Below are 18,543 nucleotides of genomic sequence, written 5' to 3' on the forward strand. Positions count from 1 at the left end.
CCGGGCCCGGCTGCCCGCCGCGGGGAGAAGGGCTCCGACTCCTTCGCCTGCGCTTCTGTTGACTGCTGAAGAGGAGCGAAGCAGCAACACGGAGGTCGGCACAGCAGAAACGCTGCCGCGCGCCGCTAAAATTCCCTGCTAGCCCCTGGCTGGCGTTCGGCCAACGGCAGGCTTGGTGCAGAGGTTGCCCTAACCTCTGCCCTTTGCAGCCGAGGTCGCTGCCTTTCCTTCCAAATGGTCACACGTGGGCTGCAGCCGCTCATTTTCTCAACGTTAGAAGCACTCTTTAATAACCGTATTTCCAAACTAGAAGGGGATTTCATTTTCAGGCTAGCACAAACTCTGTAGTAAACCAACAACAAAAAAATCCTTCCTTTATAAATACTAATGGCTGAATTACATCACATGCAGACCACTGTAATTTTCCCTCTAATTCCTTTATCACCATAACGACCAGCATTTCAAGTCAGCAACAGCGGCAGCTGACAAGACAGCAATTACAGCGTATTCTACTTGAGTCAGCACTGGGATAAACATTAAGCAACTTGTTTTCTTCAAACAAAAGCAGGGGAGCATTCTCACGTCTCTGCGCTTTGTACCAAAGGCGCAATGCAAAAAATTCCCTTTCCTCGCTCAGCCTCATCTGACGAGCCACGAGCAGTAGGTGGCTGCTGGCAACAGCTTTACCCAAAGAGAGGCTCAGAGTTACTGTTCCTTGTCCACACAAGTGACGGCTGAGCGGGTAAATGATGAAATTTCCTTAAAAAAAACCCAGCACCGTGCCAAGTAACCTGCAACCTAACTCTGGGGTGCAAGACACGGGATTTCCACACGCAGCTGCTCCGGAGCGCCCAGCCCTCCGTGCACGCCAGCGCTCACACCCACTCCTTCCCCACAAGCGCTTCTGCTGCCTCCTGCTCGGCCCTCCCCTCCGCTGGCAGGGATCTCCTGCCTCTCCCTGGGCTCCCTCCGCGCCCAAGGCCCCGGCCCTCTGCCCCCCACCCCAGGCTCTCCCTGGGCACCCCCTTCTCTCTCTGCCCTCCCCTCTCCGACCCCTCTATGCCAGGAGCCCAACAAAACTACGCCTCGACTCTGCCCGTGCTTTTCCTTCCCACCTCGTTCCTCAGGCTGTGCATCTCCTCCTGGCAGCAACTCATTCGCCCTTTTGTCTTCCTCACCTCCACTCTTCTCTCTCCTCCTTTTAATCCGAGTAACTGTTTTTAAAACTGCATTGGGAGAATGAACAGACATACTCTTTCTATCATTTGCTCCTAACATGCCTGGCATTGTATTTTCCCAATTTCACTTTATTCCCCCACCTCCTTCGCTCCTCATCCAAAACATTTTGTAACATCTCTCACTCAAAAGCTTTCTTTGTGAGATGTGAAACACCAAACGCCACAAGCTTAGTCAGCAAATAGAACTCATTAAAATGACTATGCAAAGCTCTCAAACACTTACTTGGGAATTACTTTATTAAAAATAAAATTACACTGAAGCAAAGTCTGAAGTCCTTTTTAGAAACAAAGACATTTTCAGCATTCAGAAATAGCCATCCACTTATATAAACATATCTTTTTCAATAAGGCATTTGAGATGCTTCCTCTGCTAAAAAGAAGGGAGGGGAAGGATACATTTACAAACACAAACCAAATCTGCTACCACTTTACTTACAGTTTACGAAAGATGGCAACACACTTTTTAAACCACAAACATTTTGTTGCTTTTATGCTGTTGTTTAGCTACTTTCATGGCATCCTGTGAAAATTTCAGTGCATCTGGAAGGCATGAAAGGCAGGTCTTTATTGTCACTTCCAACAGCATCTTGCATTCTGGCAGACATTGACATGGCTGCACCTTCACATCAGTATTTTTAGCCTGCCGTGCTATGCAGCATTTGATTATAGGTATCATCAAAAACCGCATCTCAAAGTACTATTTGTAGAAGGATAATTTTCGAAGGATAGTTTTCAAAGGCGACATTTTAAACTAAACCCAGCAGGCAAAACGAGCACAAATATGTACAATTCCACATACTAAGGGATTATGCGAATTATGTCTTCTTTGGAATCTGTTAAAAAAATACTAAAGTGCTTTTCACATGTGTCCTCATTGATCAAAAGGACGCATATTTTACATAAGCAATCAGTTGCACACCAACATCATTATGTTGCTTAAAGAAGCGTTTCAACAGAAAGATAAATATTATCAGCACTTAATTTTAGCTTTGCAATGAAGCATACGCCATTTTAAGGATTTCCAGACAAAAATCCCAACTGTACAGAATCTATTTATTCACTGGAAAATATAAAGTTAAAGAAATAAGTGCTTATTACTTCAATATTGTCAGTTTTTAGTGCAATTTTACTAGCACTGGTACCAAACTCGACTTTTTATTGTGCTATGGGGTTTTCAAAAATTTCATACAAAGAAAAAACTTAACACGAGCATGGGCTAACCTGTAAAGTCAAAAGTTAGCCCGTACAAGAACTGGAAGTCCTCACACAAATAGTGGGGTACTTCACCAACCAAATACATTATTCAGAAATTAAGCCCCTCTGTTATTCAAAACAGCTAACAGAAAACCTTAATGTAAATCCAAAATAACTACTTACAGTCTTTGCTAGGCACTACCTGGCTTTTAACACTTCAAGTTAAAAAGTGACAAAACCAGAGGTGAATGTAAAGCTGAAGAGTTGACTCTTCTTTTACACTGCAGGTTTAGCTTCTGCTATGGAATACCCAATTCCACTTTACAGTCAATTTCACACTCCACTCTTGTAAACTTGACATGAGGAAGACTGCTAGTATTTTCTAGATCTCTGAGCGGGGGGAGAATATATTTCCTTAAGAGAATATGTATGTACTTATTTCATCTGATATGAAATTCTGCTAGATCAGAAGGTGTATAAAGAGATTTAAGGATGATTAAGAACAATTATTTAAAGGTTAATTTTAACATGCCCCCGCAAAAGATCGCTTTCAATGTTTGAGAGATCTTTCAAATAAAAGGCAAGACTGAGTGCCCCCTTCCGAAACACCTAACAACAGGCTTCCTTGGCAATTGGTTTGATAGCGGTAAACAGCACTAAAATTTTGCATGTGAAAAGAGTAAGGTGCTGATACACTAATATTGTATGAACTACAGATCTTTTTACTCCATATGGAAGATAACAAAGAGAAAGCCTTTATACTCAAACCTCAAGTTCGCCAGATTCCTCATGCTCCATGCCCAAATGTATAAGACCTACATCTGTAGTGCCGTATCGATGCCGTATTTGAAGATTCCAGTTCCCAAAGCCAAACCGGTTGTGGCAGTACTGTCCCCACTGCCGGTAAATGGAAAATCTGAGGGCAAGCCCCAACTTCAGGATTACGCACGTAGAGTTTTCCCCGATGAGCGGGCTGTTGGTCTCGTCCAGACTGCAGCCACTGCTGATGTGGGGAAAACAGCGAACGAGAAGTGGCAGCACAGATGTCTTGAATATCTGCTTGGCACCAGAGAGAGCAGACTTCTGTTTCTTGTTAGGGAAATCTGCTCTCATTTATATTCCGAGATAAAACATCTGCACGCAGACACTGCACACTCCTTTCATGTTAAGGATATGGTATATTCAAGGATTCATTTGTCCTCCAAGTCTGAGTTTTCAGAGTCAGTACCTGCTTGTTTATAGTGAGCCCTGATAGTCAAGAATGTTTGGATCCAGGAATCCAGACTGATTCAATCCAGTCTACACCTGTGAGTTACTTGTAAGAAAGAACCCTCCAAGGTTAAAAGTGTCATTTAGTCATTTCCAAAAAGTATTTGTCATTATTTAAGCTCAGTTATAACGTTTCTTGACACAGAAAATGCTAATACCCTCTCCTTCATTAATTCTTTTGGTATTAGATGATGTCCTTCACTCATTTGGTAAATTAAATGTTTATGCACTGCTTTTACCAAAATAACAATTACTATTTGCTAAAGCATTAACAGATGTTTTGGACCATAATTAATATTTGACAAACTGACAGTAATAGCTTAGTGACAGACGGGTTAAGCCCAGCAAGTTTTAATATCAAATTGCAAACTATGCTGTCAGTTCATTTGTGGAATGCAACAGCTGACCAAAAAAAAAAAAAAAAAAAAAAAAAAAAAAAATCTCTTTCCAGAAGCGTAAATGGATCATTCTCACCAACTATGAAAGCCTATGCAGTTGGTGTTTTTCTGGAAAGGAAGTAACAAAATAAGCTGGAAACAAAATAAAGCTGGATTTTAAAAGTGCAGTATTTCTTTGTTGAATCTTTTTTGATGTTATATCATTTCTTCAAAGCTATTATATTGAATGGACATGGAGCTAAAGTCAGACCAAACCTTCCGTCCATAGATGGTTTCGCAGCATTTTCAGGATACAAAAAGGTAAAACTTTGCATTAGACTTGCAAAAATTAAGAAGAGCTCCATTTTTGCCAACTGCTCTCCCATGCACACACGTTTACCTAAAGAACAGTTAGAAAAGACATATTACTCTCTTTATACTGTTGATCCATTTGGTAACACACACGCAATTCCTATGCTAGCACAGTCCAAACACAGAAAGACTCAAGCTACTATTACACTATGAACTCTGAAGCTTTGGCCTCCCGTATTTGAGTCTAAGCCTTGCTCATCTGTACTGCTTCATATTAACAGCAATTACATCCATAGCAAAAGTACCATCAAAGAACAATTCATCATTTATCATTTCTCATTTCTGCCTGGCAACTGGAGCTTTTAGGAACCCAACCCATTTTGCAAGCCACCAACTGTAATAATAAAACAAGTTCCGTAGCTGGTCCTGTGTGCGACTTTCACATCTCACGCCTCCAAGGCCCTACACTTGAAACACCAGCACCACCCCCAACCAGCCACCGACTGCATGTGGATATCTTACCCATTCCAAAAGGAATGAATGCCTCTTTCTTAATTAGCTGGCCATTTTCATCCAGAAATCTTGATGGTTGAAATTCGTCTGGTTTCTCCCAAATGTTAGGATCTCTGTGTACTGACCACAAGTTGGGTATGATCACACTGCCCTTCGGAATAGTATATCCCTGCAGCACTTTAAACATAAGCACAGAGACAGAGGACCTGACAAGTTGCTAGAAGTAAACACAGGAGACTTACACTTATTAAAAAGACGACTAGAAGATGTCACAAAAATGATACAGCTCCCTAGCTGCAGGCTGCAAATGTAGTAGGAGCTTAAGGCAAAGGTGATCTCTGCTAGCCTGCCTCGGTCAGAATCACACAGGCCAGAGCAGCTGGCAAGACATCACGTTACACCAACAGCTCCCTGTGGGGAAAAGGCAGCAGCAATCGTTAGAAATGCACTCTGCTGCATGGAAGTGCTGTGACCTGGTTTCCTCCTGTTCCTGTGCTGTCACAGAGCCCCACCACAGTGAAAGTGGAGGCAAGGAAGAGGGATGGGTTTTGGACTGTTATCACAAAAGGGTTTTGAAGTGACCAGTCTCATTTCAGCTTGTTGCACCGCACTGTCCTGCAAGCCAAAACATTTTAAAAAGCAGAACAATTCAGTACTGGGTTTGAAAGCCAAGTATTGCTACCTCCCGTAACTTTAGCCAGTGTTCAGCTATATTTATTAAAACATATAGCCAACAAGATAACTTGGAAAAGGCTATTTATTATTGTTTTCTGTCGATGCGGAGCTCAATAGTATGTCTTTCAAGCCTTAGCAAACTAATTGCTCTGAATGGATGTTTTCAGACCTCTGTGTCAGGTGGCCAAAACCAACTCTGCTCTTTCAGGTACAAAGGTGGAGTCTTAGCTGCCAACTACCACTAAGCACATCAGTCAACACAAGCTGACCCCCAGAAAAGAAATTGCTCTAAATTAGAAAACTTCTGGATGTTAGGTCAGACATGCTGCTTAAATAGAGGAGTATCTCAAGCCCACCTACTCTCTATAAATGGTATTTTACATACTTGGGTTACATGTCTAATACATAAATGAGGTCTTCGTAAATTCTCACTAGATGTCCCATCAGATCTTCATCCACAAAAGAAACGCTGTATTAGCAAGTCTCTATGAACGCTTACCAGCAGTTTCTGAGGCCATTCGAGGAATAGAAAGGGGAACAACCGCAGTCATCCTCTGCACTTCCATAATGGTTGCCTCTGTGAAGGGCATTTGAGCCTTGTGGGTAAGAGAGGGAACTTTGTCACGTCCTAGAACTGCTTCAATTTCTGCATGAACCTTCTCTATTCAAAGGGAGCGAGGAAAATAAAAAAATAAAAAAAGATGCACAATATGTGAGAAGACAATACTGCAATTTCATTCGCCTGTGCTTCATTGTTTACATAGATTTGTCAAAAATGACTACAAGACATGTGATCCCTAGCTGAAATAACTACGCCAACATAAGCCTTAAGAACGGACTCAGTTAAGAACAAAATACCCAAGTACAATCTTGACAACTGTCAAGAGTAAAGCCGCTGAGATGGCAGACATTGCTAGCACTTCTATATTGGAAAAGTACAGGAAAAGTTCTGTTCCAGTTCCAAATGTATTCATAATCTTAGTTTAAGAGTTTAACTATCCAGTAATTTGAATAATGAAAACATCAAGCTTCTGGCCTGCATTAAAAAAATGAACAAAAAAAGGCTGTGTGAAGTGCGTGCCTGAACCAGCCTCTGTCCCTGGGGAGATCCAGTTCTCAGAACTGGGAAAGGTGATGAAAAGATGGGAAAGCTTTTCATGCAGCTGCTGTCGATACTTCTTTCTGGAGCAGGAATTCTGGTGCTGTTACTGCAAGCGTTTTAGCCACTTAACTTGTTATTGCTGTTTCCTACTTTCTATTCACAGAACCTAAACTCAGCTATTTCCCAGTTCCCCCAAAAGGCAGCAGCAGATGCTCCTTCCCCCACACAGCCCTTCTGCGAAGGAAAAACAGAAGTTAACGAGCTTATCTCCCCTCTCATTCACGTGAGGCACAAAGTGTCAAAATATTTGTTTGACATTTTCATCTCACTAAAGGCTCAGCATACAAGTAATTCTCTTCATAGAAGTTTCCAAGATGCAAGATTTGCTTCACCCATTGTCGTGGTTTAACCCGAGGCAGCAACTAAGCACCACACAGGCACTCGCTCACTCCCCCTTGGTGGGATGGGGGAGAGAATCGGAAGGGTAAATGGGAGAAAACTCCTGGGCTGAGATAAAAGCAGTTTATTAGGCAAAGCAAAAGCTGCACATGCAAGCAAAGCAGAACAAGGAATTCATTCACTGCTTCCCATGGGCAGGCAGGTGTTCAGCCATCCCCAGGAAAGCAGGGCTCCATCACACGTAACGGTTACTTGGGAAGACAAACGTCATCACTCCAAACATCCCCCCCTTTCCTTCTTCTTCCCCCAGCTTTATATGCTGAGCATGACGTCATATGGTGTGGGATAGCCCTTGGGTCAGTTGGGGTCAGCTGTCCCAGCTGTGTCCCCTCCCAGCTTCTTGTGCCCCCCCAGCCTCCTCGCTGGCGGGGTGGGGTGAGAAGCAGAAAAGGCCTTGACCCTGTGTAAGCCCTGCTCAGCAATAATGAAAACATCCCCATGTTATCAACACTGTTTCCAGCACAAATCCAAAACATAGCCCCACACTAGCTACTGTGAAGAAAATTAACTCTATCCCAGCCAAAACCAGCACATGTACAGGATGATGCGCCTTTTCTTCCAGGTAACTTGGAATCTGGCTACACAGCAAAAGACAACCTTGAAAGAGGAGACCTCAAAAATAACCATTAATCAAAAATAATAAAAGTCAGTTTTCATTTTTTACCCTTGATATCCTGAATATTTTGTGGTTGTCCTGCTTGCCTTCTCCAAGAGTCAGAACCCAGGCTGCTGATACACTGAGTTTTTGCTCTTTTCTCTCCTTAGCACTGATTCAAGGTTAAATAAAAGCTCAATGCAAAAAAGTTTCTCTGTTTTCAGAGAAGCATTCAGAAATATCGTACAAACTCTGTTCAACGAACAGTTGCTGCCACCTACTGGGTTTGCTAGGAAAACAAGTTCTCATATGAGGAACACAGTAAAAAATACCTCGACAGCAAGAGATTTGCTAATGGTGTGGCTCTCGAGTACCTGCTTTGCGGGGTTTTGCTAATTTTTTTAATGACACATTATAGCCCTGTCTTCAGATATGCATGTCCAGAGTAATTTAAACGAGTAAACTTTTCAATATAAAAAAAATTAAAAAATTAAGGAGACTGTCTCATGCCAATGTCACACCAGCATTTTATCCTGAACAACATTTCTTCGGAGTTTGCAAAGATATGGAGAACTATACAGAAAGCAGCCAAACTGCTGCTCGCATTACCAACTGCAAAAACATAGACTTCAAGAGATCTCTGCTAACAGCACGTCATTTGAACCGCTCCACTACATTTCATGTATTTAAAAATCTCACAGATTTTCAGAAGTCAAAGACCAAAACCAAGCCAGGGAACAGACCAAACCAAATACTCCCCACTGCCTCCCTACATGCACGCACGCACACACACGCGCACACCCACCCTTCTCTGTTTCCACGTAAAAAGCAAAACTGGCTTCCACAGATAAATACATTCTTTCCATTTTTTTCCCCTGATCGCCCTTCATTTGCCTTTCTATGTCTGCAACATTTGCTACTGCTAAAAGTTACGCAATTCAGGTTTTTCCTTTAGAGGTAAGAGAAACATACTACCAGGAAAAAAAAAAAAAAAGACTCCCAGGCAATCAGGATAATCAGGATACTTCTAGTATCCCATTCCTTATGTAAGAGAATCACATTACATAGCTGTACTACTGAGCTTGTTTATGTTGTTTGACAACAGCCACAGCATAAGGAAAGGGGAAATCAGAAAGAGGCAATAAAACTGTTAGCGATCAGCAGAAGAGAGCGAGCTGGCTAGCACATACATGTACAGCACCAGGCAGTAGGGAAAGGGGTTAAAAAAAACAAACACAAAACTCTTCTAGATCTCATTTGTGTAATTTAGAACATATCTAATTCATGTAACTGCCTATCAAGTCAAGCAGTGATAACACACAACCATTAAAAATAGAAGAATAAACCTATGCAATAAAATTTTGGTTTACATTTGTCCCCGGTGGACTCTCTCTCCCATGTACTGAACTGATGCCCTATTTTGCAATCTTTGCTCAACAATTCGGTTGACTTTGTGCAATAAACTATTATCTTAACCTCTTTAAAGAGATTATTCCAGATAGGTGCTGTAAACAAGTATCTATTTGCTTACTTGCAAAGCAGCTGCAGCACATGAAAACCTCAAAATCTCAAATACTTGATAAAAGTATTCCACGTTTATATTGGTTTTAGATAACTTGAGGTTTACCCTTCTTCACTCCAGAGTAGCAAGAAATCTTGGCAAAGCAGTGGTCTCTTGGGGAAATGTTTCTACTACTGTAAACTGAGGTAGAATTACCTAAGTAGAATCTGTCCATCCTGCCAAGGTTTCCAGTCCGCATATACCCAACAAACTTTCTAGTGGAAATCAGTTGCTATGTAGGACTTTAGGAGAAGCTGCTAATAAATTATTAAATCAATTGCTTTATTTTTCTTAAATTCAACCATCTAAATTTGCTAAAGAGTACTGAAGAAAACGCTGGCTTTACAACCACATGTACTGTAACAAGACTCAGTATAGAAAAATATTTAACCAAAATTAATTTTAAGTCTTTGGTGATGGAAATTTATCCTAAGAAGTCCTGAAATACAACTCTAGCAAGTACTATTTTAATATTGTAACCTCTCCACCACCACTGTGGTATTTTTCATATCCACAAAAATCTACAAGTCATTTTGTAGAACTCTGCCACAAGCAGTAACCAGATCATAGCACCATCAAATAATTCGGGTTGCAAGGAACCTCTCTGGAGATCATCTGATCTAAACCCTCACTCAAAGCAAAGTAATCTTCCAAGTTAGATCCAACTCTGAGGGTAGATTAGACTACTTAGGGTCATATCCCACTAAGTTTTGAATACTTCCAAAGTCAGAGATTCTGTTAACTCTCAGGGCAATCTGTTGCACTCCTCGCTATCTTCGTAGGGCGATTTTTTTTTCCTAGTATTTGATCAGAATTTTCTTGTAGACTGTCTCTGCTGCTTCTCTTCCCTCCGCTGCACACCTCAGAGGAGACTGCCTCCATCTTCCTAGCATCTTCTGATCAGGTAGTTGTAGGCAGCATAAGGTCTCCCCTCAGTCATCTCTCCCTCACACCGAACAAGCCCAGTTCCCTCTGCCTCTCCTTTGGGGCCACATTGCTCCATGTGTCTTTCCTCCCCCCATCATCAGCAACTTACCCAACTGCCATGATGGGTTGATTCAAGGCTGATGGGGAGAGGCCTTGCAATGACACTGACCAGCTGGCGCCGTGGACTTGTGTAAGTCCAATTTGCTTAAGCTGTCTCTGATTTGATCTTCCTCTACAGTGGGTAGTGTTTCACTTCCCCAGACTCTGCTGCTAGGCTCAAGAACCTCCCTGCTCAGGGAGGCATAAAAGCAGACCTTACCACTACATACCCCACATATCTTGTATCACTACTATAGGCCCGGAATGCCATAATTGCCAAAGCTTTTGAAACACGCTAAGGTTCCCTGGAATTGCTTGGGAAAGATGAAGTTGTCCCAAAACAGAAGAAATGCATGGACTAAAGGGCCATTTAGATAGTTAATACACAGCACTAACCTAGAGATCATCATAGCAGAGCAGGACAGAAGATGTCTGATTACATATCAACCTTTCAAATTACATGTACACATGTACTACTTGCACTCCAAATGACTTCTCTACTGTCACTGTTTGCTTCTGTTTCTGAACATCCATCTAGACCTTTACAGTCTGGAATAAAACACCTAGAATAAAAATAGTCTTACCTTGTACTTCTGGGTAGAGAGACATGTAGAGCAGGCACCACAGTAATGTGTTGGAAGTAGTGTCTGTGCCTGCAATGAACAGGTCACCAATGATAAAAAATAGGTAGTCTTCATTAAAACTGCTCTCCTTGTTGTTCTTTTCTTCTTCTGCATGGATGAAGTACATATCAATGAAGTCCCTGGGATTTGCTGCATCCAGTGTATCCCTGTGCTGTGCAATTATTTTCTTTAGAAAAGCAGTAATATCTAATTCTGTTTTCCTAAGTTCCCGGAAAGGCCCGAAGGGAAGGTAGTACAGCCAAGGGCAGATATTGACCAGAATCATATAGCTGTTCACGCTCAGCTCTAGTGCACGGGCCATGTTCTTCAGCATCGTCTTGAACTCAACATCTTCGTAGTTAAAACGCCTGCCAAAGGCCATGGAACAGATAACGTTGGACACTGCATTGCGAATGATCGGAAAGGGATTAAATGAATCCTTTCCATGCTTCAGCATCTCCTCCTTTATAAACTTCAGCTCCTCAATGATTTTAGGCTCTAAGCTGTGTCGCCCTACTCCAAAATGACGCAGTGTTGAGAGAGAGAATTTCCTCTGTTGCTTCCAGACAGGGCCGTAAGGTGCAAAAATAACACCTGGAAGAGAAAGGGAGAGTCTGAAACCAAAATGCTCTATTTTCAAGAAGAAACAGTTAAGACAGGCCTGCAACCCAAGAGCCAGAAGAGACAGAAACAATAAATAGCAAATCTATCCCAAGCACTGGGCTAGGAGCTAAAGGCAGAACACAAGGTTCTTTGTAATAGCTTTGGGAAATCCTCTGTTTCCTTTTCCCAATCAGTGAAATAAATATAACAGTTAGATCAATAGTTTTACTACTCTTTGCAAGACGCTAATAGATGAAGAAAAGGTACTGTAGATGCTTTATTACAAATGATAACGATTTTGTAGGAACTGTTACTCTGGGACATATGTTAGCTACAGCCTTTTCTCCTCAATGTCCTGAGACATTCATTCCTTCAGCGAGGCAGAACTGAAGACATTAAAACACAAATTGGTTTCCATTTCTTTTCCCCTTCATGTTATACAAACTTCTCAATATCGTTTGCATGTGTACATATTTCTATTACAAGCAAGGCTTTTCTTTAACTTATAATCAAAATACAGGATCCGCATGCTGCAAATGAACTGGGAAGGTGAAGACGGGTTCAGAGCCACTTGGCAAAAACCTGCCTGATTTGCATCTCAACTGTTTTGATGCCTCTAGGCATGCATTCTGCATGATTGTATCATTCTGAAACACCATTTAAATTAAATGCCTTAGCTTCAAGTATAAATATTGCTCGCTTACAAACAGAAACATCTCTTTCGTTGAATTAGCAGACCACACCAAAGATACTGCACTGTAACAATATACACAACCTGCTATTTCCAATGTACTCCATGGTTAACCTGAGAAAGTTTAAAGTCATCAAAATACGGGCTAGTTCTGCTTTTATTCTTCTAGTGAAGTGACACCACATCTGTTTTTTTCTGAAAATAAAAAGCAACTTTATAACAACATCAATTCTTCTGTCAACTGCAAATCTTAATGTTAAATTTAAAAGAAAGAGAAATGGCCATAAGAAATTAGCAACAGAAAAGACACACCATATTCCTGTACTTAACATTACCTACATTTCTATTACAACTTAATGTTCATTGCCCCTAATGCAAGAAGAAGAATAAACAAATAAAAAATCTACAGCTAGAAACAGAAATCTGTAGATATGTAAATGAGATAACTGTACTTAGAAGGGTCTGCAATCCCAAAGATATAAATAGTTCAGTCTAACATAAAGCTGGTAATCTTTCTAGCCAGATTTTCTGATTACTTTATCTACTCATAGTAGTAACAACAGACCGAAGAATACAAACACATGACCTAGCTTCAAAAGCCCTGAACAAAATAGCAGAACATTATGAAAAGTCAGAACTAGCTGAGATTCAGCTGAACTTCATCTTCTCTGCGTGAAGACATTCCTTAGGAAATCTATTCAAATGTCTACTCCCTGGCACTTTAAAAACAGAACCAAAAACTTTTCAGATTCCCTTTCTCAAGTAATGTTTCCCGGTAGCACTGGTATCCTCAAGTAAGACAGGTGAAAAAACAGGCTTATTTGGCGCTGAACTTAGCCAAGAACCAACTTGGGTTTTCAGGGTTTGTGGCTGAGGTAGGGAAGAAACATAGATTTCTTGGAACAAAATGATGTTATCGCTATTTCTGTCCCACAACAAATATCTCCAAAACAGACTATACATCCACAATCTCGTCCCCTCTCTGTCTTTAGGAAAATTAGTTTTAGGATCCAAATACCTTCATAAAAGAAGAGAGACCTATTATTTTGAACGTAAAGAAGACTCTCCTAGCCACACAGGAAGGCTGACACCAACAACAAACCTCCCTGTGCTCAGAGAGTCTCTCCAGCAGTCCTGCACAGGGCACGGCTGCACAGCATGGTGTCTTCTAAATCCTGAAACCCCAAACTACTGCAGAATACTAATAATTGATTCACAAATTGGGAAAGAATAACATAGCAGACACATTAAGGAAGAAGAAGAGCATAAAGTTAGAATAACAGAGATAAGAGAAGAAAGAAAACTGCCAACTGGATCACTGCCAGGCAATAATAATGGAATAGTACTTCACTGTTTTCAAACAAAATCTCTGCATGACCGGAAAAGTCAACGTACCCAGCACAGACAACTGTATTCTTAAAAAAACCACCAAACTAATAAGCAAAACCAACAAAAACCCCAAAAACAAGATAAAAAAAATGAAGAAAATACAATAACAAATTCTGAAGCAATAAGAACCCAGAATAACCAGGACTTAACGCTCATTACAAAGGGCTAATTTCTATGAACTGATAATGAAAACCTTTCAATACAACCAAAAAAGCAACAAACACACAGAAAAACAGAAAGTTCATTTTATTCTCCCTTTTTACAGGAAAAATTCAAATCCTTATGAGAAGCAAGTTCTGGCAAAGGCTAACTCTCTCCCCACCCCCAAATTTCTCACTGATAACTTTAGTGTTGCTGCAATACTGGGAACATTGACAAACAGAATTCACGATGTTTAATAGCATTATCGTCTGTATTGTCCGATGTCCACATCTGGATGCATACAGGGCAGGACTATAAAGGCAGATGACCACTCAAGCTCCATCCACATAGAGACTGAGTCTTTGCTACCTCTCATAACTATAGAATAAAAAAATGTTTTATTAAAACAAAAATACCAAAATCTACTTTTTCCCCCCAGTCTAGTATTTTTCTTTCTGCAGGCAAGAGAAACGTGCAGAAGTCTTTGATTAAGAATTGACCTCTACCTTCTCCCTTCTCACCACACCTCCCATGCAGCCAAGAATGCCTCCCTTCCTCGCTACTCAGTTGTTGAAATGCAGTATTTGCCATTTCTGATGCTTCTACTTGCTCTCCCTGTGCACAATATTTTATTTGCATTTACAAGCAATACAGCCACACACAGCTGAGATAAGCCCTTCTTTCTTCCATAACATACCCAGCAGGTCAGCTCAGGGTAAAGACAAAACTACAACAGAAAAGGTAGCTTAAAAGAAAATAGCCCTGTAAGTTTACACCAGGTAGTTTGTTTACTCAACGAAGATGTAGGAATCCAAAATGGACACTTACTGACTCAAAAGGTCCCGGCGTTGTAGTACCCAAGTCATGAGCGTCAGATCTGAAGTTACACAATCATCCCGCTTCTATCGATTCCCTTCCTAGTACATAGAAGCCCAACTGTGGCTGCCCTGATCTGTAGCGAAGTCTCACCCATGAACTCCTGCAACTACACACAGGAGGCTTCCACACCAAACTTAAGAGGCCTCCAGTTTGAGTGCTGTAACCCATCTACCTCCCCCACGAACCACACACAAACAGAAAACACTTGTTAGTTAGCCCAGAGCTCTTATGGACAATATCTGAAAACTGAGGTTAGAGATTTACATTGTACCTATACCATATGAAAAAAAAACAAAACACAAAGCTTTCAGAAAACCTGTATCGCTCAGCCCTTACCCAACCGCTTCTGCAGCAACTGCCTTCACAGTAGCACAAATGCAGCACCACAGAAGTTCGGTCATCTGCTACGTGCCACCGCTACGCCCCAGCCAGCTCACCCAGAGCAGCTGCGACTTCCAGCGGCTTTTGGAGAACCTCCTTGCGTGGGGGCCAGGCAGGCCCACACTGCCCATATTCACTGACTCTTCCCTTTGTGTACTCGAAATACACGACCCCTGTGGTTCATTCTACAACACTCTCGCATCTGCGGCAATTCAACTTGCTGCACCAGCTAACGTAAGCAACACGTAACAGCTCAGTACATTTTATGGACAACCCTCACATAACAGGCCTCGTACCTGAATGTAGCTGTGGTGACCTTCCAGAGAAAACTAAATGTAAAGCAAAATAATGTCCCTGCTGCAGCACAACGCAGGCAGGCACAGTCCCTGCACTTGGCCGCAGCACGCTCTGGACAACAGGCTCCTGACACTTTTGACTCCCCTGGAGCATCCAACCATGGAAACTGCTACCTTGGTTATCAGAGATTTTATTCAGGTATTTACATGAATTCTTTGTAAGTAGCATGCATCAACACAGTGACACAAGAGTGTCACTGCGTTCAAAAAAGTCTAACAGAGAACTGTCTGCAAAAAACAAGAAACACAAAATTCAGAGCGTTCAAGGGAAAAGAAATCCACCACGAGGGTGAACATGTGGTTTTGCAGCACTGCTAAAATTGATCTAACTGCTCTTCCCCTTTCCTCCTCCAGTCCTTGCTAAATGTACCGTACCTAAAAATATTCTCACACTATAACAACAACTACATGCCAGTAAGATCTCTCAGATGAGTATCGTTAAACCAATATCATTAATAATTTATTTTTTTATCCTTTAAACCAATTACAGCAATGGTACCTGATTGCTTTTTAATAAACACGATCTAGGTCCCTTGCTTTCCTCTTATCTTTACTGGGGTAATTCTGGTACAGTAAAAAATTGAAGATAACATGTTTCAGGCACTTAACCAATAGATTTCCCTGGCCTCGGGGCAGGGGGGGGGAGATAAACAAGTTTCACAATACTGTTAGCACATTAACAAGTCTCCTGGGCTACCCCTTCTAAACTGAAGAAGCAAAGGTAGGTTCCACAAACGCCGAGATCTGTAATGGACCCAAAGACTAAACACGAAGAAATTCTAACTGTGATATTGCCGTCATGTGTTTAAACTCCTCGTGCCCATTTTGCAAAAGCTAGTAAACTCTCCTTTGACCTATTAAAAAAAAAAAACCAAACACCCAAATATGCTCAGGAAGTTTTGACAAGCCGAGTAACACACCTGCAAACGTCTCAGCAACAGTAGCTCGCACGCAGGCAGCACAGGCTGCGCAGCTACGGGGCTCCACAGAAGCCTGCTCTTAGCCATCGTTTCCTCAGTAAGAACCGGGGAAGCGCACAATTATTTCATACCGCTGCCAAAGTATTCGAAATGTCTTCTCCTGACACAGCTAAAATGAGAAAGCCCCTGGGTGACAGGCTAGCTGTTCCTGAAGCCCCCGCACCACCGCCTTTCCCTTTACTGCAAAGAGAGGTGAAGGGACCGGGCGCTTCGGCGGCGGTGAGGTTGTCCGTGGCGCCCACGGCAGCGCTGCCAAGTTCACAGGGATGCTGCGAGTTCACCCACGCGCGGGGCGGGTTTCCCTCCGCAGGTTTTCCGTCACCCGCCGGGCAAGGGACGCGCACGACGAGCACGCAGCGAGCGGACAGCTCAGCCTGCAATTCCTAACGGTTCTTCACAAATTCGGCCCGGGGGCCGCGAAGCCGGACAGCTCCCGGTGCTCTGGCCAAGTATCGCCCCGGCAGCTCACCCAGCGCGGCCCGCCGGGCGCCCCCGCAGCCCGCCCGCCCCGCCGGAGCCGGGGCCGCGCCGCCAGCTGCGGCAGCCGCCCCGGGGGGCCCTTACCCTTCTTGCGGGTGATCATCAGGACGATGGGGACGGAGGGCCGGTCGCTGAACACCTCCGCCTTCTGCACCAGCGCCTCCCGCACCGCCCCGAAGGTGTTGAGGACGATGAAGGGGCGGCTGCCCACGAAGAGCCGGAAGACGCTGCCGTACATCTTGGTGAGGCCGGTGAGGAAGACGTGGGGGGAGAAGGCGGGGGAGCCCCGGCCGCCGCCCCGCACCTCCACCGCCCACCTCCTCAGCAGCGGCGGCGGCAGCAGGGCGAAGGCGAAGTTGCCCACCAGCGGCCAGGGCGCCGGGCCCGGCGGCAGCCCCGGCGGCGCCCGCGGCCGCCGTAGCAGCCAGTAGCAGCCCAGCCAGCACAGGGCCGCCAGCAGCAGCTCGGTGGCGGTGGGGGCCCGCAGCAGCCACGTCCAAGCGGCCATGCCCGCCGCCGCCATCCCCTCAGGCGGCGTCGCGCCCCGCGGCGGGCCCCCCGCCCGCCTCCTCCTCCTCCCCCCGCCCCGCGCGTAGCGGCTTAAGATGGCGGGGGCGGGCGGGCGGCGAGGCCTACCGGCGCCCTGGCCCCGTCGCCGCCGGGGCTGTGGGCGGGTAGCGGTCCGCCCCGGGGCCGGGCTCCGCTCCCGCCGCGACCGTTAGCGGCGGCCAAGCGGCTTTGGCCGCGCCGCGGCCGACTGGAGGTAACGGGGGGGAAAAGCGGCCCGGAGCTTACGGGGGGTTTCCGCACGCCGCCGCCAGCCCCACGCCGGAGAGGGGCGGCGATGGCAGCGCTGCGGTGGGGGCACGGCCCCCAGGGCCTGCGGACGTTCGCCTGCAGAGCCTGGGGGCGGCTCCCATAAACAGGGCAAAATGCAAAACGGGTTCCTGCGGGGGCCTGTTTTGGGAGGGGGAGGGTGGTGTGGAAAGCTGACTGTCTGCTTGGCTTGGTCAACGCTTAAAAGATTTCCTCAAGCATAAGCACATAGGTCTATCTAGTAAATAAAAAAAAACAGAAAGTGACTGCTCCTGACATAGAACTCACTTTCAAATGCCCCGTATGCAAAAATCGATTTTTATTGGGGCTGAGAAGGAAAAGAAGTACAAATGATCCCTCTCCACCTTCCCAAATACAAAAGCTGGTACTTCGAGGTAATACACCAACATTTTCTGTTTCCATAAGCAAGGACGAACCTGGAGCAGTGTCCCAGCTCTAGATTAAGTAACTGCTTGGCAAATGCAGGACAACACAGAGAGGCTCCTCAGAGCTGGACCTAAATTTCAGAGGAAAGATGGTTTTAGTTCTTATCCTTATAAAGCGCTCTTGATACTCCCTTACTAAAAGAGAAAAGCACTGCGGGCAAAACGCAAGTACACCACCTTTAAAGTGACCCCCAAAATATAAAAATGCAAAGAACAAATGGTGCTTACCCATTAAAAAGGGTGTTGTGGTTTTTTGTTGTGTGTTTGTTGGGGTTTTTTTGGTTTTGGGTTTTTTTTGTGTGTGTGGTTTTTTTTTTGTTTGTTTGTTTGTTCTTTTAAAATAGTTGAACATTCAGTAAAGATAGTGACAAGCGGCTCTTAAAATAGTGGCTGGACTACATTAAAAAAGTTTTATTGCAATCATACAGAAGTTACAG

The 18,543-nt window shown here is 43.9% G+C and overlaps 1 protein-coding gene across 1 annotated transcript; it reads right to left on the reverse strand.

Annotated features, from left to right (window-relative positions):
* Positions 1-1,519: 1,519 nt before the first annotated feature.
* CYP2U1 (cytochrome P450 family 2 subfamily U member 1) lies at positions 1,520-17,352 on the reverse strand (the record flags this gene model as incomplete). The annotated part of the gene is made up of 5 exons (XM_082315731.1): positions 1,520-4,478; positions 4,913-5,080; positions 6,078-6,239; positions 10,906-11,538; positions 16,929-17,352. The coding sequence occupies 5 exons, from the start codon at positions 17,350-17,352 to the stop codon at positions 4,300-4,302; spliced, it is 1,566 nt and encodes a 521-aa protein (XP_082171857.1). The 3' UTR covers positions 1,520-4,299.
* Between the last annotated feature and the right edge of the window lie 1,191 nt (positions 17,353-18,543).

This window comes from Platalea leucorodia, assembly GCF_965183815.1.
Source record: "Platalea leucorodia genome assembly, chromosome: 6".
In the NCBI taxonomy this organism is placed as follows: Eukaryota; Metazoa; Chordata; class Aves; order Pelecaniformes; family Threskiornithidae; genus Platalea; species Platalea leucorodia.